Source organism: Chaetomium strumarium, assembly GCF_033439665.1.
Source record: "Chaetomium strumarium strain CBS 333.67 chromosome Unknown B0T15scaffold_1, whole genome shotgun sequence".
Lineage (NCBI taxonomy): Eukaryota > Fungi > Ascomycota > Sordariomycetes > Sordariales > Chaetomiaceae > Chaetomium > Chaetomium strumarium.
In genome coordinates, this window is record NW_026944429.1 from 7,436,264 (window position 1) to 7,460,560 (window position 24,297).

The following is a 24,297-nucleotide window of genomic DNA, read 5'->3' on the forward strand; positions in this document are numbered from 1 at the left end:
GTAGAGTGGAGGCGTTGGACACCTTAGGGGACTGATGGCGTGGTGGTGTCGGGATTCAACGGCCAGTCAGGGGCCAGGTCGTCGGTACCTCGGAGCAGCTGGGATGGGAATAACATGAGTTGAGAAGGCGGAAACATCGAATTTTGCCAGGGAAGATGGATGTCGCCTTGCTGCAGCGGTAACATGCTCATCATGCACGATCCAGATCGCTTAGGGAAACCGGTGTAGCTTAAAGTAAAGCTCGGTCCCCAAAGCCTTACCGGCATCCAGATCAACGAAAAAACTCTTTGTCTCCTAAAGGCCCTACCTAGCCGTGAACCTTCCCCGGAAAAACGTCGTACATTCGCCCCGACGCCAATAGAACCAAGGAAATCTGCCCAAGTCCCCCCTTTCCAAGCCTTAGCTGGTCATGCATGTGGCACACACCTAACGACAAATCTCCCCAAAGTAAGGTAGATGCGCCATCCGAGATCCCATCAGTGGTCGACGGTCAGTATATCAAACCCCCGTCTTCTTATCTTACCATCTTCCTATATCCCGCTGTCTCTCCTGCTCCAGTGCCCCATAATCAATGCTTGAAACTAAAGAAAGTGTTGACAAACAAGCACACAATCATAACACAGACCCCGTACGCTGACAAGAAAAAGGACAGCTTCCGCAGCAGGCCCGTCTCGAGATGCTCCAGATCCCACCGCCACTTCCTTCGCCATCGCCACAGCCAGCGGCTACCAGACCGCGAGCGCGTACTCATCCCGCTGGCGTTGGACCGTACGGACCGGATGGACCGGAGGCTGGCGACACTGTTTCCGAGAACATCCTCACCGGCCTCGTCGTCATCGTCGTCCGTAGCGCTCAAATCGACGTCGTCATCCTCCTTGGACAGGCGTTGGTGGTGGATGCTGTCCGGGTCGCTGATCTTATAGTAGAACAGGCCCGGAAGGATGAACGAGATGGCGGTCGACCCCGTGCTGCCGACATATGCCAGGACGCGGTCGAGGCTGGAAACGTTGAGGGCGGTGATGTAGCTCAGAATCAGGATGGCGCTGGTGATGAGGGCGAAGCGCAGCTCGGACATGGCCATCACCGGCGCGCCATGGCTATCAAGAGAGGCGGCGGCAGCGTTGCTGGACGGGAGAAGGGGCTGGCTGCCTGAGGGGACGCTGGAGCCGCTCGACGGCCTCTGACTGCTGCCGGGCCGCCAGCGCAGAACTGCGTCGATGGAGGCGCGGCACGGGTGGATTTGCAGGGGGATGCTAAATGTCACCAGGGCGACAATCGCTGCTTTGGCGATGGTCGAGGCAACGGATGCCGGATCTGTGATGGGAATGTGAGTGGGTGATCCTCAGGGGTAATCTTAGTAGCGCACTTACACATGCCAACAATGTTCCCCTGAATATCATTGCCGAACGTGAGGTACCCGGTGATGGCGACCAGGATGTAAACCGATGCCGCGGAGCCAATGCTGGCGCCAATAACAGCAACGATGCTGCCAGGCGTGTTGTCCTTAATCTCATTGAGAATAGAGAACATCTAGTGGGGGTCAGTGACAGATAATGAGGAGGTCGACCCGGGTAAAACTCACATTTTGGTGGCACGTGTAGGCAAAGATAACCACGGGCAGGCTGCTCAGGGCAGCTACGGGTCCCTCCCAGGTGATGACACGGATATCCCTGTTGTTCGGAATTTCGTCGGCCGCGAAGTGGTAGACAACCAGGATGATGAGATAGCCTATCGCAAGCAATGCCACCACGCTTGTGTACTTGAGAGAATCCAGCCTCTTCGGAAAGCTCAGCGGTATGATGAAAAGGATGAAGAAGACGGTTATCCAGAACCTCCGATCCTCCAAGAACGGCCAGCCCAAGTCCGCGCTGCCAAAGGCTTCTGCAACGCCTGGCATTAGGTCGCCGATGATGATCATATAAGAGACGCCCACTCCAAAGCATTTGATGGCGATGGCAGCATCGAACACCACAGCGGCGTTTGGGTAGGTAATCTGGGAGAGTGCGAAGAAGGAAGATGATCCCCGGTCGAGGTAGCGCGCGCAGCGTGACTGGAGGTAGAGACCGAACGCCGATGTGAGTCCGCACCACACAATCAGAAGGACACCGAGCATGATACCGAAGTGGGACATGGCCGATGGCATGGCAAGCGTTCCAGCGCCGATGACTGCGCCCGCGTTAGCCTTGTTTCCCCCCAGACGCTGTTCATATATCCGGACGCACTCGTGTTCAGGAGGTTGATGTTGCTGCTCATCATGGAGGCGTGCCCGCCGCCCATCTTCGGGCTACGTGTTCGGCGTTGGCTAAAGTCAATACTGCGTCAGTTCCTAGTCAATTCCATCAAGGTTTCTAGGCCTGGTGTACGCACCCCGCCATGATTCCGCCCGCGGTAGCTCCTGACGCACTGCCAGACGCTACCGTCATGTACCCCGTCATCCGTCGACCGCAGGGTTCGTATCCGGGCGCTCAACCGCAAAGATTCGGTGATGAAGCGTCTTTCGAGGAGCCCGTGGTTGTTAGAGTGGCCGTACTAGGATGCGCCCACCATTGCCGCCATCGGGGACATTCAAGCGTGCGAGGACCCCTGAAGCGAATGGTCAGGGATATGGGTATCGCTCGTCAATCGTGATGATGCGTCCAGTAACCTTCAAGCGAGTGACTGTATCTATTATGCTGCTGCGACGTCCAGGACGTTGAACTGCTCGCAAGTGATGGCTGTCGGAAGATAAATGTTCACAGGCGGTGAGGTATTCGATGGGTTGATATGAGTTATGGACACCACGACGACGAAACATTCCAGGAGCACAGCCTGCCAAGCGGGCCAAGCCGAAAAAAGCTAGAATACCCTAACCCGGATAACTTCGTCAAGTGGAGGGACTGGACCCACTGAGTGGCATGGGCTTTTATCATCAACTTGCACCCCACCCTGCATTTAACAAAGAAACAAATACCGTTTCCTCAAAACCGACCTCCGTTTTCTTCGCATCAACCCTCCGCTTCAGTTTCGGTTCACTGCACAGTGCACTGGCAACTCTCAAATTAACCTCCGTTTCCGCTAACCAACCTTGCAAACCTCCGTTTTTGCTCACAAACGTCCGTCTTCTGCTCACAAACTCGATTTTCGTCGTCCCAGCTTCCGTTTTCGGCGTACCGACCTCTGTTTCTCGTGCACCGTCCAGACTAAGACGCGCAGATAATTGCCAAAAATGGCTAAGTGTCAGCATTCCGGCTGCCATACAACAACAGCCTTTGCCAATGAGGCAGCGCTCGTGTAAGTGAAAGAACCAGGAGATAAACACCCAATTCACGATTGCTGGTGTTTAGAATTAATTTTTGCAACTTCTTCTAACATAACCTATCACTGCAGTACACACATAGCCGACTTCCACAACCAAGTCTCCGTCTGCAAGATGTGCGGAAAGGACCTGAAGAACGCGGAGAGTGTCAAGAGACACGAGAAGATGCACAACAAGATGGGTCACTTTAAGTGTTTGCTCCCTGGTTGTTCCGCCACCTCCTGGCGAAAGGAATTGATTGGGAGCCATCTCCTGAACCACAAGACCGAGCTTCGCGAGGTCTTGAACGTATTCGCCAGGTTCAAGGATCGCGAGGACGAGCTCCAGAAGGCCATTGAACTATACGAAGAGTTCAAGGATGACATTGACGTGCTCCGCGCGGCTCTACACTTATACAAGGAGTTCACCAAGGACATGGTAAGAAGGGGATCTTGCGACGGTTTCTTCAGACACGGGCTAACAGTTTCAAAAAGGACATGGCCGCCGAGCACGCCAAACACGCCAACAATGCTGGGAACTAAGTGGGATCCGACAAGAAGGGGAGGGGTTATGAGTTCTTTTGGTGCTGCGTTTCCCGGAATAGGTGGATTCGGTTGAGGACATCTGCGAGCGCAGAGCAGGATGCATGGAGCTAGGCGTTGGTCGGTTTGGGAAATTCTCATACGGCAGTTACGGAGTTCTGGTTCTCGCAATCATCAAGAGTCTCCATTCTGGGCCGTGTGGCCTGCGGCTACTACATACAATGAATAGTAGACATGCCCTGAATCCCTAATTAGGCTGCTATGTGTCCACGGGTGACAGACTGGGACTACTCCTGGTGCGACGAATGATTCCTACAAGCTCTGGCACCGGCACGCCTGATGTCGCCCTCGGAGAGTCACAAGTGTGTTAGCGCTGACCTACATCCATCTACCGAATCTAGGCCAAGGAGGTGCCGCGCACCTTCCTTCTCGACGGGTCGTGACGTAGTCAGGTAGCTGAAAATGAGAAGGGGTGAACGATAGAAGAGCTTCCCTTCTGCTTGTGCTTCATCTGTCTTGTTCCTGTATCTATTTTTCTCTTTACCCCACCTTTTCAATCGACTTTTGTACTTGACGTTGCTCAGACTACTCGCTGGGCCTCCCAAAGCGGCCAAGCCAAGGTAGCGATTGGCGGGGAGCTGGGTTTGGCCGCTTTGGAAGGCCCAGCGAGTATCAGTATGGAAGAGCTCTGCGTACGGTTCATTTGTGGATTTTGGGTGCCAGCCCCAGCACCAAATGTGTGTCGGTGAAGTAGGTATTAGAACGTGCAACGTACACCTGGGGTTTAGTAAAGGCAAATTCTGGGCATTGGCTGGAACGAACTCCTGTTCACTTACAACCACGCAGTCAACCTCCACAAATTCAACCACCTTTTACCCATGTTCTTCAGAAGCCACTCCTTCGGCCAACGCGAGCACCGTGATCCACAAAGCTGAACCGACTTTCCTTAATCAGGTCACTTCTCTCAACCTAAGGTACCTAAGGTACCTACCGTATAGAGTCCGCCATCCCGTTCTCTGCCTCCTCCATTCACTTTCCCGCATCTTTGACAACCCATCTTTGAGAACCCTTCGAGCACTAGAGCACCAAGCGTCGCAGCATGGACCCGTGGATACAGGTATTTGTTCGCTGCCCGCTATGTAGATGGTCGGTATTCGCAAACGGTGGCCCGAATTCTCCTGACACCTGGGCAGGCGAATTCCGCGTTGGTGAGCAATTCATGCCGTTTTCCCAAAGTTTTGATTTACTTTCTTCTGCTAACGTTGACACAGTGTGCATCCGGCCCGAAGGCGTCCTTGTTACGGGGGTTGGTCTCCACGTTGATTTAGGACAGGGCGGAGCGTTCAGTGCCCCAGTCGACCGAAAGATGCGCTGCAGTGATGCCGGAAACGTTCAGTCAGTCGAGATTCCCTTTTACGTTATGCAACGCCGGTATCAACCTTTTTCCCGAGACCGGCGTGGCATTATCATCCATGACGCTTGTTGGATTTTGCTGGAAGAAGCGTTGCGTCCAGCCCCGGTTCCGCTCCAGAGACTTCTTGAGGTGTGCAACTCGCTTCCCATTCCATGCAGATGTAACGCCCTTGCCTGGGTTTACAAGCTCGGGGGTACTGCTGCCGCCGGCCATGTCAACTAGTTCCCCTGGGAAGAAGAAGGGTATGGTCGCTGCGAGCGGGACCCGTTCTTTGGGACGAATCCGTGGCAGGTCCCTGAAGTCAACATCATCTTGGCCGAGGACCCGGAGCAACCGCCGATGTTTCAGCAGACGGCCTCATCGTTTCATACTTTGAGCATAGATTGCTTCGTATCCCTTCCACAGGAGTTGTGTGCACCGACTGCCATGCACCTACCAACAGCAGATGTGCTTCGTGCTCACCTGGCTTCAAGAGCATTCTGGCCCATATTTCACAGTCAGCAGTTTTGGGCTTCCAGATTCAAATACTCTCCCGACCGGTCCTGGCTATTCGAGGCTCGCAGCAGCCCGCCTAGCGACTGGCGGTGGCTTTACGGTCGGATAAACAACGCATTTATCGGCCCCGGTCTTCGCAATAGGCGGCGGATATGGGGGTTGCTCCAAGAAGTGCCTCCTATTCTAGCGCTTGCTTGGAACGAGCTTCCTCCTGTTTTGCCCACAATATGGTCGCCGGATCCAGGTTTGAGCCCAGTGGATAACCGTGTGGAGGCTGCTGAGCCTCATCGGGATACAAGCAAGTCTACTAGCGACGACTTCAGCAATAGTTGCCGTATATTCAGGACCCAGACCATTGCCGTTCCTGCGCAGCTTGCTCGCATATCCGCTCATACCTTTGCTTTCGGCGATGAGGAGTATATTGTAGGAATGAGTCTCACCATCAAAGCCGGAGACACCCTTTGCTTGGGATACCGGTCCCCGTCTGCTCATTCTGTCGAACTTTCGGAGATTTGGGGGCTCCGCCTGGCCATGGGACCTCGCGGCCTTCGGGTCCTCCAATGCATCACTGGACAGGCAGATTCTGAATCTCCCTGGCTTGGTTCCCCAGATGATATCCCCCTAACTGAGCGTCTAGTAGCCGCCGACCGCATCGTGATATTGGAGGCTGGCTTTGATGCAAGTACCCTTCGAAACCACATTGAGTTCTCTCAGGAAAGAATGTCTCATGCTGATATGCACGCAGGGATGTAAGATGGTCAGTATCGGGGCTTATCCTGGATCACGGCATTGCACAGAAGTCTTGGAGCACGGCAGCAGATTGAGGGCTTCAGGGCTGTGGTATCCTACTATCCCGCCGCGGAACCTTTGCTTGAACGAAGAGTCATTTCCACTACTCGAGCTTTACGCAACCGGATACAAGCCCCTGTTCGGGTGCCATTTCGGGGGCCCGGGTGGTAAGTACCTTCCACACATGACCGGGATTTGGGCGACATCCAGCATCGGGGGCATACTTCGCATCCAGTTCCGCTTTGACAAAGAAGTGCGGGCCGAGTGTCGATCCTTTGGTCGTCTGAAGGAAAAGGATGAAGAGGCCGTCGTTGACATCTCTATCGATGGGCCTGGGGGCGAGCGTATTGAAGCCATAAGGCTACGTCACTTTTACCCCCTAGCTAGCGAATCATTCTGGGATCTCGAGATGGTTCAGGAAACACTCTTGGTTCGATGCAAGGTATGTTCGATTCACTCAGTCTAGCCGCTTCCTCGATCGTCACTTACTCACCCATTCAACTGTCAAGATTTACACAAACTATGGGAGATCATTCCTCGTGTATAAGTGCGGAGATCTATACCGGGAAAAGCCCGCTTCGGTGAGAGAAGTGACAGCTGCTCCAGGCGCTGTGATTACAGGCGTTTATGCCGCCGAGGTACGTCGATTCACACGGCAGGTTGCTGCGACTGAAACTGACATGGCCTGCGGTATAGCACCCTGAAGATGACAAGTTTAACGCAATTACCGCCATGGGTGTGATAACGGAAAGCGTTGAACTCGTAGGCTCTTAGGCATGACTTATCACCAGGCTGCCTATCACTAGTACCCGTGGTTCGCATTTCCATCCGCAGACAGCCAGTTAGTTGCGTTACCATCGTTGGTAAAATGGTAGATGTGTTTGAGTTATGTATCAATTCAACAACTCTCTACATTTGGTGCCGGCTTGAGTGAAATTTATTCTGTTGCTTTGAACATCTCACTTTGATTTACGTTGCGGAAACTGCTGATAACCATTCTGCAGGGATGCAAAATATCCAACAGCATGTTCAACGCCTTCCTCAACGATGCTGACTCGGAGAGTAAGATCTGTCGACCAGATAATCTGAGTGAGGCCGACGAATTCCAGCGGACGTCCGAGTTTCTGGGCCACAGGCTGGGAGATTACTACCACAACTAGGTTTTCATAACGCACAAACGGAATCACACATCAACCTCCGCCGGCCATACGTACATAGCATATGCCTGGATTACCGCGTATGCTCCGCGCAAGATCGACCTGGCTCGGGAGCTGCCAGACAACCCTCCGCCTGGCTTCTCGGAATTTCCCCACGAGACCTTGACTGTTGCCAGAAGATGGCACCATTCCCAGTATATAGGTTGAAGGGTGTTGTCGGATATGCGAAGGGAAGGCTATCTCGACATGGTTGTATTTGTACGTTCTTGTCAATGAAGACGAGGAGTTCACACTTCGGGAGCCGTTCCTTTAGACGGCAAAGTTATGCCCAATACTACTGTCCTGCATATCTAACTTCTCCGGGGTTTGAGTACCTGCTGCTAATACAGGTTGATGCAGGGCGATGTTACATATTCCCATTTGGCGACGATTCTTTACGATCGGCCCACGATGCAAAGAACTCATGATCGGTTCTGACCTGTATACAAGATACGCCTGCTCTTCCACATTCTGGGAGACTGGAAAAGCGGCTTCGCAGTGCTCAAATAGTACTGAGTATGCTCCAGGTTGAGCCGATTGTATCAGTGGACGGCGCTTTCTTTGTAGCCATCGGCGGCGTGTTGACCTGGAGTAGTAGCATTGGCTTCGGCGTAAGGAGCCGACAACGTTCGTTTGTTCGCTTCCTCATCTGTATGATTGAGTATAGTAGCCTCAGGCGGACTAAGTGAAGCCCAAGGATAAGTTACAAGGGTCTCATAGTCTATAGGCTATAGATCAGGTCGTTATATCCTCATGATCTCATCAAGGAGAATTACTATCACGGGTTTTGCATCTCATATTGTGAACTCGCCTATAATCGGATTTGACACAACTGATTAGACCTTTGCCATAACCAAAGCCACCTCAACCAGCAGATTAATGGAATTACATGTCACAAGCTGCTCAGTGAAGATTCAACATGCGCCTGTCCCGGTGTCCGCACCCTACACAGCCTACTGCACGTCAAGCGACTCTGAGCTTTAAGGTGATAATATATTCTTACTGCTATGGAATACCATAGAGTTAACAATCAAAACAAGAGATAACCCATAGTCAATAGGGAAGTCTAGGCTCATTTGCGATGTCCTCGGCTCAATGGACAAGTCCTATGTCGTACGTTACATGTTACGATCTGTACATTACGGTTACTCTTGTTGCGCAAATTCCATACGCATTCCACTGTATGTACTGTACTAGTACAATACAGACATACAACCCCGGCAGTGGGGAGCTCCAAGGCGCAACTGAACGCGGTCTGAATCTGTGGGGTAACAGGAAACGCGATTGCCTAATGAACCACCGGATTGACAACCCTCAGCGAAGACTGGTTGCCGTTTCAAAGTCGGCCACGCCCGACACGTAATTCCATCCATCGAGCTTGGAAGAACCCGAGGATTACGGTCGACCGCAGCTCCAGCGACATCAACATCATGGACAACACACTAGATCAGACGTCGCTGGCCACCATCTCGCTGCTTGAGGCCCGGCTGCGGCGGATTGAGCACATCCTGTACGGTCCTTCCACTCAACCGACTGAGCCGCCAGCAGAGTCCGCGACATCCTCCCTCGCCGATCTCGAGCGCCGCTTCAACCAGCTGCTGCGGCACTTCCGCGTCTACGCCGAGATCCTCAAGATCTGTACGGTCCCCCCCTTCCTCGCCTGCCTCCCCCTGTAGTCCTACCTTCCCGCTAACGAACGCCGGTGTCGAACCTACCAGATAAATCCCACCCAACCCTCTTCCAATCCCCCACAATCTCCAACCCCAACAACAACCCGAACAACAACAACACATCCTGGCCATTCCCCCGCGAAGAACCACCAACCCAACTATCCCCGCTCGCGTTGCGCGAAACGGTCCTCGCCTACGCATCCTCCTTCCCCTCGACCGCATCCGCCCTCACGGTCATCACCTCCGACACGCCGATCCCGGACGCGAAGCAGAGCGCCGAGCTGGCGGCGCTGGGCCCGCGCATGCGCGGCGTCGAGGCGCTGCAGCGCGCGCAGGCGGTCGAGATGTCGGAGCTCAGGCATCGCAGCGAGCGCGCGCTGCGCGCGTGGTACGAGGGCGGCATCCTGCGGTACGGACAGACACTGGCTAATGTGGAAGGGCGGTTTGAGAGGGTCGAGTGGGGGGTTCGTAGGGCCGCGCGGGAGCGGGCGGAGGCGGAAAAGGTGTGAGAGAGAATTCATGCTACTAGGTCGGTTTAGCCTGGCGGGGAGGTGCTTTTTACTAGCCTGGCCCCGGCCTGGATGCTTGATACCTACCGAACGAGGGCACGCTACTCTCCCGAGTGAGCTGGGGGGGCTGGCTGCACGTCAACGGGGACCACGCCAGAGAGGTCGAGGAGGATCACGGCCGAGGTTTACGGATATTCTACCACCATTTCACCGAGCAGGTGCTAGTTTTGGGGCGGTCAACGGGGGAACAAGATCTCGGTGAAAGCACAGTCAAGCCGAGTATCTTACTTGCAGGAGAGGAGCTGGAGAAGTATTGGGATGAAGCCTTGGCCATGCCCGTTGCCAGCAATGGCTATGGGCGACGCCTGAAACAAGCGGCAGCTCTCAGAGCTACCTGCCTTTCGACGCTCAGGGAGCTCAGGGAGGCTCACGCTGCAGCGGAGCACCGCGACCTGGGCTGGTATTGTACATGCCCGTTGCCTTTATCCCTCCAGCTAAGGCGGGCTATTGAGGACTAGGTCATTCGGGGATGCATGTATTTAATACGGAGATGGCAGGAGCAAAACGTCATCGATTTATTGAGCATGTCTTGCGCGGTGCATCCAGCTGGTATCATGCGACGCTTCTTGGGTCCGGCACTTGCCATCCCGTGTTTCATAAGCCAACTTATCCCGCCACTAGGGCAGATGCGTTGCAAATCCCGCCCTGCGGACTTGGCTAACGGACAGATCGGCTTCTCTTGGACGGTGACACCGTCGTTGCTGTCGCACAAGACAAGACAATCAACCAGTAGGCACCTCAGGGCGTCTAGACCGCCCTTGACCAAGCGGGATAGACATCTCGGGGCCCCGACAAGATGAGCACCTTCCCTGCGCTAGACCATGAGCTGGGCTGATTCCAAAGGGGTTTTGTTCCGGACCTCAGTGCCATCACAGCAAAACATCACAGCAAAACATAGCGAAGGTCACGGAGACCAGTTCGGCTGTCGTAACTTGATGGCCGCGGCACGGGAATTTCAGTTGCACTGACGGGTGCAATGGACATGTCTCGGTGGTCGACTCGCCCCCGCACGGAATGCGAGCCCGTGCGGTAGATGCGCCTAGATTTCCGTCGAACCGTGAAAGGTGGGAGGGAGGGAATTAAGTTGTAGGGCGCGCGTCCTTAGCTGAGTCCTACCTGCCTATCATGGAAGTCGCCTGCAAGCTTCAATATTGCGTGGCCGATGAAGGTGCGCGCAATATGCCAACAACCTCGTCGATATTGAGAGATGCAGCCGTCTCTGGTGACCATCTTTCTCATTGGGAAGGGCATATTGCGCTGCCCATCCCCATGGGGTGATGTCGGCTTGCTTCAGCCAATTCCTTGGTCGGGTCCGGATTGTCTCCTTGCATTCGAGATGGTTGAATGCAGGAGCCCTGACTGTCGATCGATGGCGGCATCCCTCCCATCTAGACATACTGACTGAACCCTACCAAGAGGCAGCGTTCAGTCACTCTAGCACTCCATGCGCCCTTTTAGGTCATCACAAGTCTCGCCTGCGTCAAATAAGACACGCCAGCATTAGCAAAGACTATGCTGGAATCGGTTTCTGTTGACTGTCGCTCTTGCACGAACCTAACGAACTGTAGCATCCTGTGCGACACCCCACCTGAAGCGGCTGCCGATGGGCGTGCACGACGCCAAGTCCGTGGACAGGGAGGACGATTCCAGGCGTAACCCTTTGGTGAACCGCGATGCCCGTGTCACCAGCCACAAGCTCTTTGACATGGCGTTTTGAGGTTGCTGTGGGGTTCCCACCTGTCAGTCAGTGATCAAGGGTGCAGTTGAAACGGGCCAGCCCCTGCATGCCGTCAGGAACCAGGGGTGCCGGCTTGAATTGCAGGCCAATCAAGGTTTCGGCACAGGACCTTTCTGATGTCAGTGAGAGGAAGCTCAACCTTTCGAACTCGAGCCGGCAGTCTGAGATCCAAATCCACTTGTATTCTATGTGTTTCATCGTTGCAGATAGTTGGCATGCAAGTCTCGACATAGGGAGGTAAGGGTTTCCTAAGTACTAGTAGGTAGTGAGATTATCGTACATACAAGCCACCCATAGCCATGCGCTCACCCTCTTCAGAGGCTCAAGTACACCTAGCAGCAGGCACGACGGGAGTTGCAGACGAAGAACTGCCAACAGTCGCTGTCGCTGACCGAGACACACCTGGGCGAGGGATCGAGTCTCGTGTTCAGAATCCATTTGCCAACCTGGGCCTTGCTAGGAAATCTAAATTAGGTTAACGGTTCTAGGCCGAAAAGCAATCGTGACGACTGATGTCAGCGCCGTATTACGGCATCTGAGCCCACCAGCGTATTTGGGCAACCGGCTAGGCGACTCATAGTGGTTATCGACAGCAACTGGGGGTCGAAATCGAATTGAATTTGAGAGAGAATTGATGAGATGAAGAAGACTCGACCAGGTTACGCGGCCGCGAAAGTTGCACATTGTGTCTGCTGGATTGGCTGGAGACACACAGCCCAGCAATTGTTTCAAGCGGAATGCGGGCGGTCCGCAAAGCTGCAACCTCAAAGTGGCCCTTGCGTTCCTTAGCGTCCTGTGCCTGGCGAGACCCACCCCCTCCTCCTGGTCCCTTTCTCGCGTCAGGATTGGACCATCGTGTCCAATTCCAGCGAGTCCCACGCCCCCTGCTTCTCCTCCGCAGCCCCGTTGGCAGTGCGGCCTCCGTTCCACGCTTTCCACCCTCCATCAGGCGAAACGGCGCATTGATTCATTTGCTACCCTTCCCCCGTGCCTCTTTTCCCGGCAGGTTTTACTCTTTCGCTTCTTCTCGACGCCTTCCCTTCCCATCGCTGGCCACCGGGTTTTGCACGCGCCAGCTTTCGATTTTCATCAACGAGACGCTTGACATCGATTGAAGCACGCTGGCGGGTACTGCGGTTGCGACACAGGGGCACAGGGCTTTTTTGGACGACCAGGATTTGAGGGGCGCCGGGAATTGGGACTCGATCTGGACTGATGCACCACGTCTTCCCGAGACTTCCCTTCGAGCACGATTTCAACACCAACAACCTTCGGGCCCGGTGTTTTTCGACTTTCTACGTCCATTTCACCACATTCGCTTAATCGCCGTTCGCGAGACGAGCCTCTTCCTTATTGGGCTCGTTTTCCCTCTTCAGTCATTCCTTTGCTTTTCCTGACCGAGAGCGACCGGCTTTAACGGCCTTCGATTACTTTGATTCGATTTTAACCGATCACGTTCGCCCCAGCGTCCGTTGACGAAGCATTTCGCTGCGAAAAACAAGGTCCAACGGGCTGCCGCTGCTACATCAGACGATTGGCGGCTTCAGGCTCGCCTGCGAGGTTTGCGTTACTTTGGATTAACCAACGCGCAAACAACCGTCGGTCTGCGCCACTTCCCGGCCGTCAGCCCTCGCACATATGCCCTCATACGGCTCACTTCGCTCCCCGTCACTTAGAAAAATGGAATACTCTAGGGCCCAGTATGGCCGCAAGCGCATGAGCATCGGGAACATCATCGGCGACCCGTTTGCTCTCGCAACAATCTCGATTGCCGCGGTGGGTCTTATTCCCTCCATGCCCCCACGGTTTAGCGCTTCACCTGCTGACTGCCCTTCTTCAGCTTGCATGGATGATTTCCTTCGTAGCAACAATCGTGGCACACGTCCAAGTACCCTTCAACTTCCCACTCTACACGTACTGGGCAATCGTCTTCTATCTTGCAGTCATCATTGGCGTTTTTGTCGTGGTCGCGTCGGATAGCACACAGACATATCATGTTGCGCTGGTCGGTTACCTCGGTTGCGGCTTGGTACTGTCAACATCGTCCGTCAACGGCCTGATCCATACCAACCATGGCGCCAAGGAAGCCTCGGCCGCCGGTTTCATCCTTCTCGCAATGGTGACGGTGCGTTCTCTTCGGTGTGGTGTGAGCATAATGTGCATGTGCTGACATCAATTTAGATCGTCTGGATCTTCTATTTCGGCTCCGCCCCATCAGCGGTGCCCCGTGCGTACATTGACTCGTTTGCCCTCGCTAAGGAGTCGACATCCACAAACCGACATACCATGACCGGTGGCTACGGCAGCCGCAGACCGGAAACCTCGACCTCGGTGCAACCGCCACAGATGTACACTGCTCAACTGAATGGACTGGAAAACCCATCACCGGTGGGTGGCATGGCCTCGACGATGCGGAACTCGACAACAGCCCCGGCATTCACGGCGCCTAACCAGAAAGCGGCCACGCAGGCGCCAGATGCGGAAATAGTACCACCAACTGAGTACCCGTATCGGGCGAAGGCTATCTACAGCTACGAGGCCAATCCCGAGGACGCTAACGAGATCTCGTTCTCGAAGCATGAGATTCTCGAAGTCAGCGACGTCAGCGGCAGGTGGTGGCAAGCACGGAAGGAGAACGGCGAAACAGGCATCGCGCCCAGCAACTATCTCATCCTATTATAGTTTGGGATGATCCCAGCAGGCGTCGATTGGGGGGTTTTTTGGCCATGTTTTCGAGCAATGAGGACACCCAGGGCAAAACGCATGATACCATGTGGATGTGATGTCTCTTTTTTTTTTCTATCTCCCGTCTGGATGACGTTTTTCTCTATATACCCTACCCCCACCGAATCGACCATGTCCGGCGTTACATGAACGGCGCTCCACGGCGACGGACCGAGCCGTTACGCGCTCCGTGTCCACGTCCCCGATGAGGAGGGGCTGCGAGCATGGGACAGCGCGGTGTGATAGGATGCGCCGGCATGCGAATTGCCTTGTCTTTGGGACGTGTTGGATGTGGCCAAAAGATCTGTAGTCGTGTTTCTTGGGGCTGGTCTGACTGGTTTTGGCTTGGCTGGGTGTTCTTCTCTATTCTCTGTTTTCTTTCCCCTCCATCTCCTTTCTTCTCTTGGACGGATTCCCCTCTTGAAGCCCGCATTTCTGTTTGACCTGGAGTGTACCACTTTGTGTACGTGATAACCCTTCTAAGGCCGGCGTCCCTGCGTACAGGGTCTCGCTGGTCCGCCGTCCACCTCGATGCTCACTGTCCGAGTCGGATATAGATGGTGGTAGCATGGCAATGGAATGGACTGAGTTCTGAAAGCTATGAGTGTGCAGGTCTCTCCCTCGGAACATGAGTGCCCAAACGTGATTTGACAGGGCGGGTAGCTTGCTACTTGTATACTCCCATGTATGCCGACTGAGACCGCAGAATTTCTGCCTCCGCGTCATCCTCAAGCCGCACATTTCACTTGCCAACCAGTTTGCAAATGTGAGAGTGCTAGGGATTCAGGTTCGGTGTATGCCTCTACCATGAACACCACCTCATCTGCCCAACCCACGGGCCCGTCCGGGTGATGGGCATCCTGCGAAGCAACCCAAACTGCAGAGGACGAGCAGACCTCTCCCATATCTCGACGGCATCCCATCAAAGGTCTATTGTGAGTCTCGAGCCGAGCTGTAGGCCTTCCAAAACGCGTGGAACACTGCCGGCCGTCTTATAACCCCCATTGACGTCCTTGACTGGCGCCCATTGAGCCCATACAAATGCCGAGCGGACCAACATCCCGTCCCCGCTTCCCCCGTGGTTCCGAGTACCTGGTTAAGCCTGGTATGAAGCCTTCCTTTCGTAGGGCGGTCCTCTCGAGGGATGGCCCAGGTCTTGCTCCGCAGACCATGGGTGATATCTTGCCTCAAGTAGGCAGCGCCACGCTGTGAGGTCATGCCAGCGATGTTCGCGCAACTTCTACCCCAAGTCTTTGGGGACTTGTCACCACGGAGCCGGACTCTAAATGCCCGACCTGGCCCACATAAGTGCTGTCGTAGGTAGCCTTGTATCGCGTTCCAATGCATTCATATCCCCCTGGCACCCACCCACACACTCACGCCTGTTCCAACCTCATCCGCAGTTCCCGCTCCTTCTGCAACACCTCCAACTCGAGCCGCTCGACACTGTACTTGAGCGCCTCCTTGCGCTGGCGCACCACCTTGGCCCGGAGCGCCGCCCCGCCGTCGAGCGGCCTCCTACCTCCTCCCCCTCCTTGTTTCCCACCACCCCTTTCCTTGCCCTGTCCCTTTGCAGCACCCGCAAGATTCTTACTCCCACCACTCCTACCACCACCAATTTCTTGTCCCGAGGAAGAAGAAGCAGGAGGAGGAGGGTAGTGCGACAGCCGGCCGGCGTTCAAATCCGCGCGCGCCTTGAGCGTCTCGATGCGCCGGGCCTGCCGCTCCAGGTGCTTGTCTGCGCGGTCGAGGAGGAGGGCGACAAAGGGCCCGATCTCGTCGTGCAGCGAGGCCTCGGCGGCCGCGAGGGTGGGTTGGGGGATTAATTCGTAGTGCTATTTGTTCCGTCACACACACCAGTAAGATCTGTTAGCCTTTTACACTAACCTAAGAAACCTAAGCCGGAGGTTGTCAGGGAGTGGGGGGGCAGGGGAAGGGGGAAGACGTACGCGAACGGTCTTGAGAATGGATGAGAGCCGGGGGAAGTCTTGCACGCCTGCGCCGAGGGTCGCGACGGAGGATTCGAGGAAGGAGAGTGAGGTGCGCAGCGAGGCGACGCAGTCGCTGTATGTTGCGGCGGATGACGATGATGACATTTTTCTGTTGGGCTGGTGGTGTATCGAGGGAATTGGTTTTGGTTTGGACTATGGTGGTCCAGTGGGGGCGGCAAGACATTTGGTTGCTCGAGCTGCCCCGCGGGGGGTTGACTTGGAGATCACGTCCGAGCTTCTGATTGGATGGAGAAGAATTGGCTGCGTCAACATCGTGGTGGGGCAACGCAATCGAGATCTCTACGGGCGCGTCACGGTCTACGGCCCTCCCGATACCAAGACAGAGACTTTCATCGGCCGCCGCTTTGTACAGCGCCATGTGACTCTTTAATGGTGGCAGATGCATCTGTATTGCACCCGATCATCTCCATTTCATGGCTTGTGGCTCGTGGGTTCTATCACATGTCCAGCATCCGGCTTCTGCTGGCACAATTCGTGGAGATGCGGTCAAGAGTCGGTGTAGTTTCTGACCGGCTTCATAGGCGAGCGGAATGGAGTCAGACGGGTCAATTCATATCGTGGCCACTTCCTTCTGTCAGGCCACCCACTAGCGTCTCAGGAATGCCCCAAAGTCTCCATCCGTATCCTGAAGGTTATGCCGCGAGGACAACCTATATCACTATTATGAATGCTCTTGACCAACCCGTGCAGATTGGCGCGGCTCCCTAGTGTGTCGTCCAGGCGCCATATACCACTTTACATCATTTCAGGTCCTACTGACTCCGAGTCAGAGAATTCTATGATGGGAAGGCGTTGAACGCGGTACGGAGGACTCCTAGTACGATTCTTTGAAGGTGAGCGGGATCTTCCCCTAGATGGCCTTGGCACATTCACTCGATGATACGAAGCCGGCGGTTCAGCGGCGGTATACTCAAAGGAGATTGGACACGTTTCCGCCTTGAGCGTGACTCTTCATATGCGCGAATGACAGCCTATACGGGTCACTTCGATATATGAGAACTCCAACAAGCAGATCCCGGCATTGCCACGATTAGTTGGCCAGGCCATCAGCCTTCGGGGACTAAACGGTCGACAGCCCAGAAAGAAGAAAGAAGAAAATGAATAAGCAGTCTGTTGTGAGCGGCGCGGGGAAGTTGGCTGTTGTGCACTGCCACCGTCGGGCTTGTGTATGGCTATTTGCGTACATATTAATGATCCATCTGACGCTTCCCGATTTTTTTACCTGATCAATAGAAGCGAATGGGAGTGGCAGTAATGGGAGTGGCAGTGGCCCCTTGGTTGAGTTGAAGTCTCATGGACCATCGTCTCTCACTCCTCTGCATGCCATTCGGCACTAGCAGCACTTCACCGAGTGGCTGTTGCTATCCTCCAGCGGAGTCCAGCTACAGGTTGCTCTTCAAGGATGATCATGCATCATACGACCTGAGCTAATCGTTGTCACTTGCCTCCCGGCGTATCCGACGATCGCTTCATTACACTGCGTCTTCCTCGCCTGCGAATTTGGTCAATCGCTCGCTGGGACGGCTGGGCTTTGCCCTTGACAGAGGATAGACCGTTCCGGCCACCTCTGCATGAACTGTGGCTTGGAGAATCCAACACGATTGGACGGGTGGCTATGCCACACTCTTAATGATGCTGCTTACGTCGATAGCGGTTGAGCCTGGGACCAAGAAGCCCTTGAATTTGCAGCCGGAAGGAATTGGACAATTCTGCTGTGGAAAGCAGCTGTTGATAAAGGATGCCTTGTTGCATCTTGTTAGAGACCACCTCATTATCTTTTGCTGGAGGCGATTCCACGATGTAGCTCTAGGACGACGATGTTCGTCTGGGCAAACTGCACTCACTTTGGCCTGAAGTGTGGAGGAGGAGAGCTTGGCGAAGATCAGAGGGGAGTTCACGGCCTAGGCCCGGCGGAGAGAGGACGAACTGATGACGGCAGTAATGGTTGATGTCATGGAACTAACCGCCAAGCCGCCAGTCACGCTCTTTTGATGTGCTCAAAACACCTGACTCGTCGGAGCAATTATTAGAGTTGTGGAGTTTACTGGTGGGTAATGGCCCTCCAACAGCTACTAGCAAGTAAGCAGATAATACCAGGATTCTCTAACATTCTCTAGCCGTGTCCCAGAGCTTCGGCCTCAGGTTCAGTCGCCACCTTGGGCCAAGCCAGCCGGATGAGCTCTGCCCGATGCCCATTGATGATGAAGCGAGGCAATTTCGATCCCTGTGCCCGGCTGCTGGGCTAAACATAGCAATAATGTGGAACTTGGCACATGACAAGCCCGCCTCCCGATGTTGTCGGGATGATCGGTCGAGATGGGATGTTCCCGAGCCTGGAGGGAGGCGGGAGCGCTTGAACGAGTTCCAGACATCTCAGCGATCATCGAAACCCGACACTTTACAGCAGGAACTGTCCACTTGTCCCGGATAGAACAGAAAGTCTCGCCAGAGGCAATCACACCACTACCAGCACAGCCTTTAGTGGGACACTGCCCGGCCATGACAATGCTGTCCAGCCCCAACATGGCCAGAACAGCACCGAACTGAGGAGCTACATTCGGGTATTGGTACCGGCGAATAGGAGTTTGTAATCTGTCTTTTCCTAGCAGGATGAAATCATGGAAGAAGCAGGGTTAATCCAAAGACACGCTAGTACCTCTGGGAACGCAGCGCAAGGATGATGGTTATGTCATTCGGGCATCAGCCTCTTACCATAGAAGCCCATGCGATCCATATGGTACGACTTCCAATGCAGATGATGGCCTCGGGGCTGAGATGGGTGGCCAAAGAGTGACAATCCCAAAGCCACTTGCTTTAGTAGATCGACCGGCTGAGGAGGCTTGGTAATGGCTGCCGTTCAAATCTAAAGGAGTACGATTGAGTTGAATCTAACGCACCATTGATCGTTGTCTGGGCCGCTGGGAATCCAAGAGGAGTATATATCGATCTTAAAGCACCATCATAATCATCCCTTCGAAGCTCGAACCTTCACACCTCACCCAAGTATTCTCTCCAAGCAGCTATCCCAGGGTAACCCAACCTTTACAAACTACTGAAACTCCATTCTTATTCTCCCCGCTAAAGATGCAGTTCTTTGATATCATCATCGCCCTCTTCGCCAGCGCCGCTATGGCAGCCCCTGCCCCTGCCCCTGGCCCCGCCCTCGTCGAGCGGGACGGCCCCAGCGGCCACGAGGTCCAGATCCGCGGCTTCACCTACGGCGGCTCGGGCTGCCCGGCGGGCTCGGTCGGGAGCATGCTGTCGGACGACCTGACGACGCTGACGCTCATCTACGACGCGTTCGTGGCGCAGGCCGGCAAGGGCATCGAGCCCAAGGAGCGCCGCAAGAACTGCCAGGCCAACGTCAAGCTGCACTACCCGCAGGGCTGGCAGTACTCGGTCTTCAAGGCCGACTACCGCGGCCACGCCACCCTCCCCCCCGGCGCGACGGGAACGTGCAAGGCCACGTACTACTTCTCCGGCAGCTCGCAGCAGGTAAGTCAGGGTTAAATAACTACTTACTTGTAGTTACATGCTGTTAAAGCATAGTAACAAAAATATAAATAAAAAACAATACAGGTCTCGAAGGCCCAGGACTTCAAGGGCCCGTACAACGCAGACTACCTCAAGACAGACGCCTTCGGCATCGAGAGCACCGTCTGGTCGCCGTGCGGCGCCGAGGGCATGCTCAATGTCAATTCGGCCGTCCAGCTGGACCCGCTGGCGTCGGAGCAGCCCGCTCTCCTGACGGTAAGTACTAGCGCTCCCAAGTCAAGTCTTATTAGTCTGAGAATATTCTGGTTGCAACCAAGGTGGTTGTGGTGGTTATGGACGGGGTATTTTGTGTGGGCAGAATAAACATAAACAGATTGCTAACAACCCCCGTTTTTTCACCTGTACCATCTAGTCCGAGTCGACCGATCTCAAGTTCAAACAGATCCACTACCTGCAGTGGAGGAAGTGCAACAAGAAGGCATGAAGGACTGCATGGGGGATGGTAGACAGGGGATGAAAGCGCTGCGAAATGTCGGTTTTCGGTGGGAGAATGTGATATCAGAATTGAGGATGGAGGGGAACTGGAAATGTGAACTCTAGTGAAGGGGCACAACTGGACATTGACTCACTTGTTTCCTGTTGCGGATGCGGTATTCTTTTCTTTCCTGTTTTGTGGAGTTCAGATTGTCATCTATGCTCACATGGCCCGACGCAATTATGTGTCTTTTTGAAGACAGTCTCCTCTGTGTCTGGCAAGAGGGTGGGCGATGTATGAATAGGTTGTTATTGTGACTGCAGCGCGTTCATCGCCGTCTCTCATCTTCAATAAGGTGACCCTGTGGCGTGCATTCATGTCATTCATGTCAATGGATGTTCCTAACTCAAAACGACCGTTGGTCTGTTCCACCATGCGCAAATGCCCTACAGCAGCTCTGATTATCCCCCTTCTACCACGGTACAAGTACATGCTCACGCATTCTTCGCACCCCTCGCCGCCTTCAGCTCGCTCTCTCCCTTCTGCGCAATGACATCGTCCTTCGCCAGGCCGTCCTCAGTCCCAAACGCCTTGTCGACGGCCGCATTCAACCCTCCTCGTAATGATTCCCCGGCTCCCTAATAACCCCCGGTGTTAGAACAGCTAGACTCCCTCGTGCGGAGATAAAAAAAGAATGGTAAATGCGATCCATGCTGGTACTTACGTGGACGCCCGTAAAGAGACCCTTGACCGTGCGACCAACTTGTTCGCCCCGGGCTGCTGATGCACTCCCTTGTAGATCCGCCGCGTCATTAGATCAGATTTCCGTTCCGTGTGTTTTTTTGCAAGGGCTAGGAGATGCCTGGGTAGGCTACATACTCGTTTGTTGGCCAGCTGCAGGTTCAGCCGACGTACTGCTGCTGTACACCGGATCGGGGTTGTTGTTAATGTTCTGAGTGGTGGGCCTCGCAGCAGTGCCCGTGGTGGGGATGCTGGGGTCAACATATCCTTCGGTTCTTTGAGTGTTCATTGTGAAGCTAATCGATTCAACAAGTGGTGATTTCGCGGTTTGTTTTCCTATGTGCGATTCATATTCCAGGGGTGTTTGAAAGTTGACAGGATGGTGGTTTGTTATATATGGTTTCTTTGTGGGTGACGTCACTGTGCGCATACCTGTGATACATGTCTCACATTTCCCTGATTACAACAACTTGAAAGGTACGGAACTTGCTCTTGTGGTCGCCGTATTTGGCTGCATATTATGGACGCTCGCAGACAGCAGCCAGGTGCCACTGCCGGATCTTTATCTAACAATGATGCTTCGGATTCATAATCTTCAACATCGCTCGAAGGCCTCGAATCCTGTACCAACCACGAAGACGAGCAGGAAGAGCGGCAACCCTTGACTCAAATGCGGGACTAGGCTATTCTCCTGAGATCTAGGATCTGACTAAGATTATAACTATCGGAGCCGTAGGAACCATGGTCGCCAGCGGCGTCCGCAGTTGGGTGCCGCTGCCCCGGTTGGAGACAGCTGCTGGTTAATAACCTCGTTTACCGTCTTGGATTAGGCTTATAGTACTGCCCGTGTAAACCGAGGCAAAGTAGCTCTCAAAGCTTCAAAGGGTAAACGAACACATAATGCGAGTCAAAGTCTCACTGATCACGATCACGGACCTGAGCTTCAGCTTGTCAGGGCCGACAGATGTGAATACCGAGGTCCTAGTCTCAGCAGATGCCATCAGATCCTAGAAAGGCAAACGAGCTGGCATGTCATAGTTTTGCAGACTCAGGGCTCAAACACAGGTACCGGCATCCGCAGTTCCGAGACCTTGGCCATAGCACAAAAGCTCATTGCATCGTCTTGTGTTACATACCGTAATCATCATCGCCCAGCATTCGTCATCTAATTCATGCACTTTGTTTACCACTCGGTGATAGCGTCTTGCCGTTCTCCCCGCCAGTAGCAATGCTCGTCGCATGGAGGCTCACCATCCTCTCCCCCGCCCTTTTTGTCCCTTTCCTCCCTGGGGTAGACGCCCGGTCCAAGCAGCCCGCTGGCCTCGTTGATCTCGGATATCACCCGACATGTGCCAATACAGGTGAACATAACCGCGTCAGAACCTGCTGAGTTTTCTTTCACGGACGCAAGATGGATTGATCCTATTATTGGTTGCATAGCAAGATCACCAACGTCACAGGCACCGGGTTTGAGACCGTGCTGCTCCCTGCGGACTTGGATTGCTCGCTGCCAGATGGTCAACAAGATAGTGCGGGATCCCGCCAATGGGGTTTGGCTTGGATACAGGGTCATATATCTGTTGGCGTTAAGGAATTGCGAAGAGTCGACGTTTTTGAAGTCAGGATGCAACGGCGCATTATCTGGTGGACGTAACTTACCATCCTACAGGCACCCGGGTACTTACCTGCGATGGGATTATGGCATGTAGTGTAAAGCCTCGAACTGCTATGGAAATCATTTGTGGGAGCAGCAAGACTTGCACAGCCTGTCTCACATGCAGGCCGATGTCACCGTGTCTTTCTTTGATCCTCTGCCAAGCCATTTCGAGGGGAAGTGGGGATTTGACTAGACACGAGAGGGGTGGCGTTATCGCTGCGCTTGGGTACAAATCCCCTCATCATCCTCACCGATCTCCTCTCCTTTCTTGTTCCTGTCCCCATCTTGCAAGAGGTGACTCTGTCCTAACACACACTTTGAAGGCACTTCCGGCCTCTGCCACAAGGAGGCCGCCACTCCGCCCTGCAAGAATGGCCGCATCCATACTCACCGGAATGGCATGCGCTCGTCTCGTCTCTTTCATCTTCTACCAGCCTCAGCTACGCGGCCTGTCACTCTTTGCCGCCTAGTAGCCAGCACAATGACTTTGACCTGTTGAATCCATTTGCCTGGGACCAAGCAGCAGCCAACTATCTCGACCTTGATCCCGCTTCAACAGCAGCAACGGACTTGTCAAGCCTGCCCACGCCCGAACTCGACCAACAACACAACGACAACGTACCTACACCCCATTTCGACACCTCGACACCTTTTCTTGACTGCTTTCCATCAACGTCTTTTCCCGTGCCCCTGAGCTACTCGACAGACACTTCCCTCAGCAACACCCCCTCGACCAGCACCGTCCAATCTCCTCCGGATGAAGCACCCAACAACAACTCAAACGGCGCGGCCGCCCTTGTCCCCGGCCTCAAGTTGCCGCCGCAGCGGCCATCCAACAAGCCAGGCCGCAAGCCGGCAGCGGCGTCTTCTTTGACGCGCACCACCGACGGGAGGATCACCAAGAAGCGCATCACCACAACAACAACAACAACCCCGTCGGGCCGGGCATCGCTGCTCTTCCCGGCGGGAGATGAATTGGACGACGACCCTGACGACGTCGTCCTGCGCCGACAGCGCAACAACCTCGCGGCCAAGCGCTACCGACAAAAGAAGCTGGACCGTATCGAGGAGCTGGAGAAGGAGGTCGAGCGGGTGAAGCAGGAGCGGGATGAGCTGAAGATCAGGGTGGCGCGGCAGGAGGCCGAGGTGGCTGCGCTGAGGGAGATGTTGCAGTTGCAGAAGGGGGGTGGGAGTGGGACAGGGTCAAAGGACTAGGGCTGGGGCTAGGATTGTATGTAATGTAGGTAGCTGTCTGGGAGACAGATCAACTGGGGGAGCGAGGACCATGAAAATCTAATTTACCACGGAAACATGCCTTAACAATGACTGCCATGCCAGGTTCTGTTTCCCTGTCAGCCAATTCTATTGCCATTCATCTGCAGGCTCACTGTTGTAATGTGCTTCCTTCTGGTTACGCTTGCCAAATTGGGCCAGTCTGACAATGATTCTTGAGGTCGGAATACAGCTGGGTTCCTTCACCCGTGTTTGTGTCCAAAGGGTTCGGGT

The 24,297-nt window shown here is 54.4% G+C and overlaps 9 protein-coding genes across 9 annotated transcripts; 6 read left to right on the forward strand and 3 right to left on the reverse strand.

Annotated features, from left to right (window-relative positions):
- Window positions 1–568: 568 nt before the first annotated feature.
- On the reverse strand, window positions 569–2,792 carry B0T15DRAFT_549380 (putative transporter protein; the record flags this gene model as incomplete). Its single annotated transcript, XM_062870216.1, has 5 exons — window positions 2,368–2,792; window positions 2,223–2,302; window positions 1,583–2,166; window positions 1,371–1,530; window positions 569–1,314 (listed from the first exon to the last, which is right to left on the reverse strand). The coding sequence occupies exons 1-5, from the start codon at window positions 2,433–2,435 to the stop codon at window positions 569–571; spliced, it is 1,638 nt and encodes a 545-aa protein (XP_062727451.1). The 5' UTR covers window positions 2,436–2,792.
- A 190-nt stretch (window positions 2,793–2,982) lies between these two features.
- Window positions 2,983–4,314, forward strand: B0T15DRAFT_522228 (uncharacterized protein). The gene is made up of 3 exons (XM_062868609.1): window positions 2,983–3,270; window positions 3,367–3,712; window positions 3,769–4,314. Exons 1-3 carry the CDS (start codon window positions 3,206–3,208, stop codon window positions 3,814–3,816), a joined length of 459 nt encoding a protein of 152 aa, XP_062727452.1. The 5' UTR covers window positions 2,983–3,205; the 3' UTR covers window positions 3,817–4,314.
- A 922-nt stretch (window positions 4,315–5,236) lies between these two features.
- Window positions 5,237–7,674, forward strand: B0T15DRAFT_549385 (uncharacterized protein; the record flags this gene model as incomplete). Its single annotated transcript, XM_062870217.1, has 4 exons — window positions 5,237–5,443; window positions 5,489–6,379; window positions 6,471–6,879; window positions 7,595–7,674. 4 exons carry the CDS (start codon window positions 5,237–5,239, stop codon window positions 7,672–7,674), a joined length of 1,587 nt encoding a protein of 528 aa, XP_062727453.1.
- A 1,466-nt stretch (window positions 7,675–9,140) lies between these two features.
- Window positions 9,141–9,889, forward strand: B0T15DRAFT_387282 (uncharacterized protein; the record flags this gene model as incomplete). The annotated part of the gene is made up of 2 exons (XM_062864373.1): window positions 9,141–9,348; window positions 9,429–9,889. The coding sequence occupies 2 exons, from the start codon at window positions 9,141–9,143 to the stop codon at window positions 9,887–9,889; spliced, it is 669 nt and encodes a 222-aa protein (XP_062727454.1).
- Window positions 9,890–13,367: 3,478 nt separating this feature from the next.
- Window positions 13,368–14,369, forward strand: B0T15DRAFT_387513 (high osmolarity signaling protein SHO1; the record flags this gene model as incomplete). The annotated part of the gene is made up of 3 exons (XM_062864388.1): window positions 13,368–13,463; window positions 13,528–13,812; window positions 13,869–14,369. The coding sequence occupies 3 exons, from the start codon at window positions 13,368–13,370 to the stop codon at window positions 14,367–14,369; spliced, it is 882 nt and encodes a 293-aa protein (XP_062727455.1).
- A 1,418-nt stretch (window positions 14,370–15,787) lies between these two features.
- On the reverse strand, window positions 15,788–16,507 carry B0T15DRAFT_508215 (DASH complex subunit Spc19; the record flags this gene model as incomplete). The annotated part of the gene is made up of 2 exons (XM_062867703.1): window positions 15,788–16,246; window positions 16,361–16,507. 2 exons carry the CDS (start codon window positions 16,505–16,507, stop codon window positions 15,788–15,790), a joined length of 606 nt encoding a protein of 201 aa, XP_062727456.1.
- Window positions 16,508–19,507: 3,000 nt separating this feature from the next.
- On the forward strand, window positions 19,508–20,619 carry B0T15DRAFT_424360 (uncharacterized protein; the record flags this gene model as incomplete). Its single annotated transcript, XM_062865610.1, has 3 exons — window positions 19,508–19,918; window positions 20,003–20,173; window positions 20,331–20,619. 3 exons carry the CDS (start codon window positions 19,508–19,510, stop codon window positions 20,400–20,402), a joined length of 654 nt encoding a protein of 217 aa, XP_062727457.1. The 3' UTR covers window positions 20,403–20,619.
- A 112-nt stretch (window positions 20,620–20,731) lies between these two features.
- B0T15DRAFT_522239 (uncharacterized protein) lies at window positions 20,732–21,484 on the reverse strand. The gene is made up of 3 exons (XM_062868610.1): window positions 21,273–21,484; window positions 21,118–21,185; window positions 20,732–21,031 (listed from the first exon to the last, which is right to left on the reverse strand). The coding sequence occupies exons 1-3, from the start codon at window positions 21,421–21,423 to the stop codon at window positions 20,888–20,890; spliced, it is 363 nt and encodes a 120-aa protein (XP_062727458.1). The 5' UTR covers window positions 21,424–21,484; the 3' UTR covers window positions 20,732–20,887.
- Window positions 21,485–22,362: 878 nt separating this feature from the next.
- Window positions 22,363–24,006, forward strand: B0T15DRAFT_508218 (uncharacterized protein; the record flags this gene model as incomplete). Its single annotated transcript, XM_062867704.1, has 3 exons — window positions 22,363–22,495; window positions 22,595–22,784; window positions 23,115–24,006. The coding sequence occupies 3 exons, from the start codon at window positions 22,363–22,365 to the stop codon at window positions 24,004–24,006; spliced, it is 1,215 nt and encodes a 404-aa protein (XP_062727459.1).
- Between the last annotated feature and the right edge of the window lie 291 nt (window positions 24,007–24,297).

Bases quoted from the DNA above. Each gene is read 5' to 3' on its own strand.
- B0T15DRAFT_522239 (XM_062868610.1), bottom strand. From the start codon at position 21,423: ATGAACACTCAAAGAACCGAAGGATATGTTGACCCCAGCATCCCCACC. The intron at 21,186-21,272 runs GTATGTAGCCTA...CGGATCTACAAG, and splicing joins TGCAGCTGGCCAACAAACGA to GGAGTGCATCAGCAGCCCGG. The intron at 21,032-21,117 runs GTAAGTACCAGC...GGGGGTTATTAG, and splicing joins GTCTCTTTACGGGCGTCCAC to GGAGCCGGGGAATCATTACG.
- B0T15DRAFT_522228 (XM_062868609.1), top strand. From the start codon at position 3,206: ATGGCTAAGTGTCAGCATTCCGGCTGCCATACAACAACAGCCTTTGCC. The intron at 3,271-3,366 runs GTAAGTGAAAGA...CTATCACTGCAG, and splicing joins GCCAATGAGGCAGCGCTCGT to TACACACATAGCCGACTTCC. The intron at 3,713-3,768 runs GTAAGAAGGGGA...AGTTTCAAAAAG, and splicing joins AGGAGTTCACCAAGGACATG to GACATGGCCGCCGAGCACGC.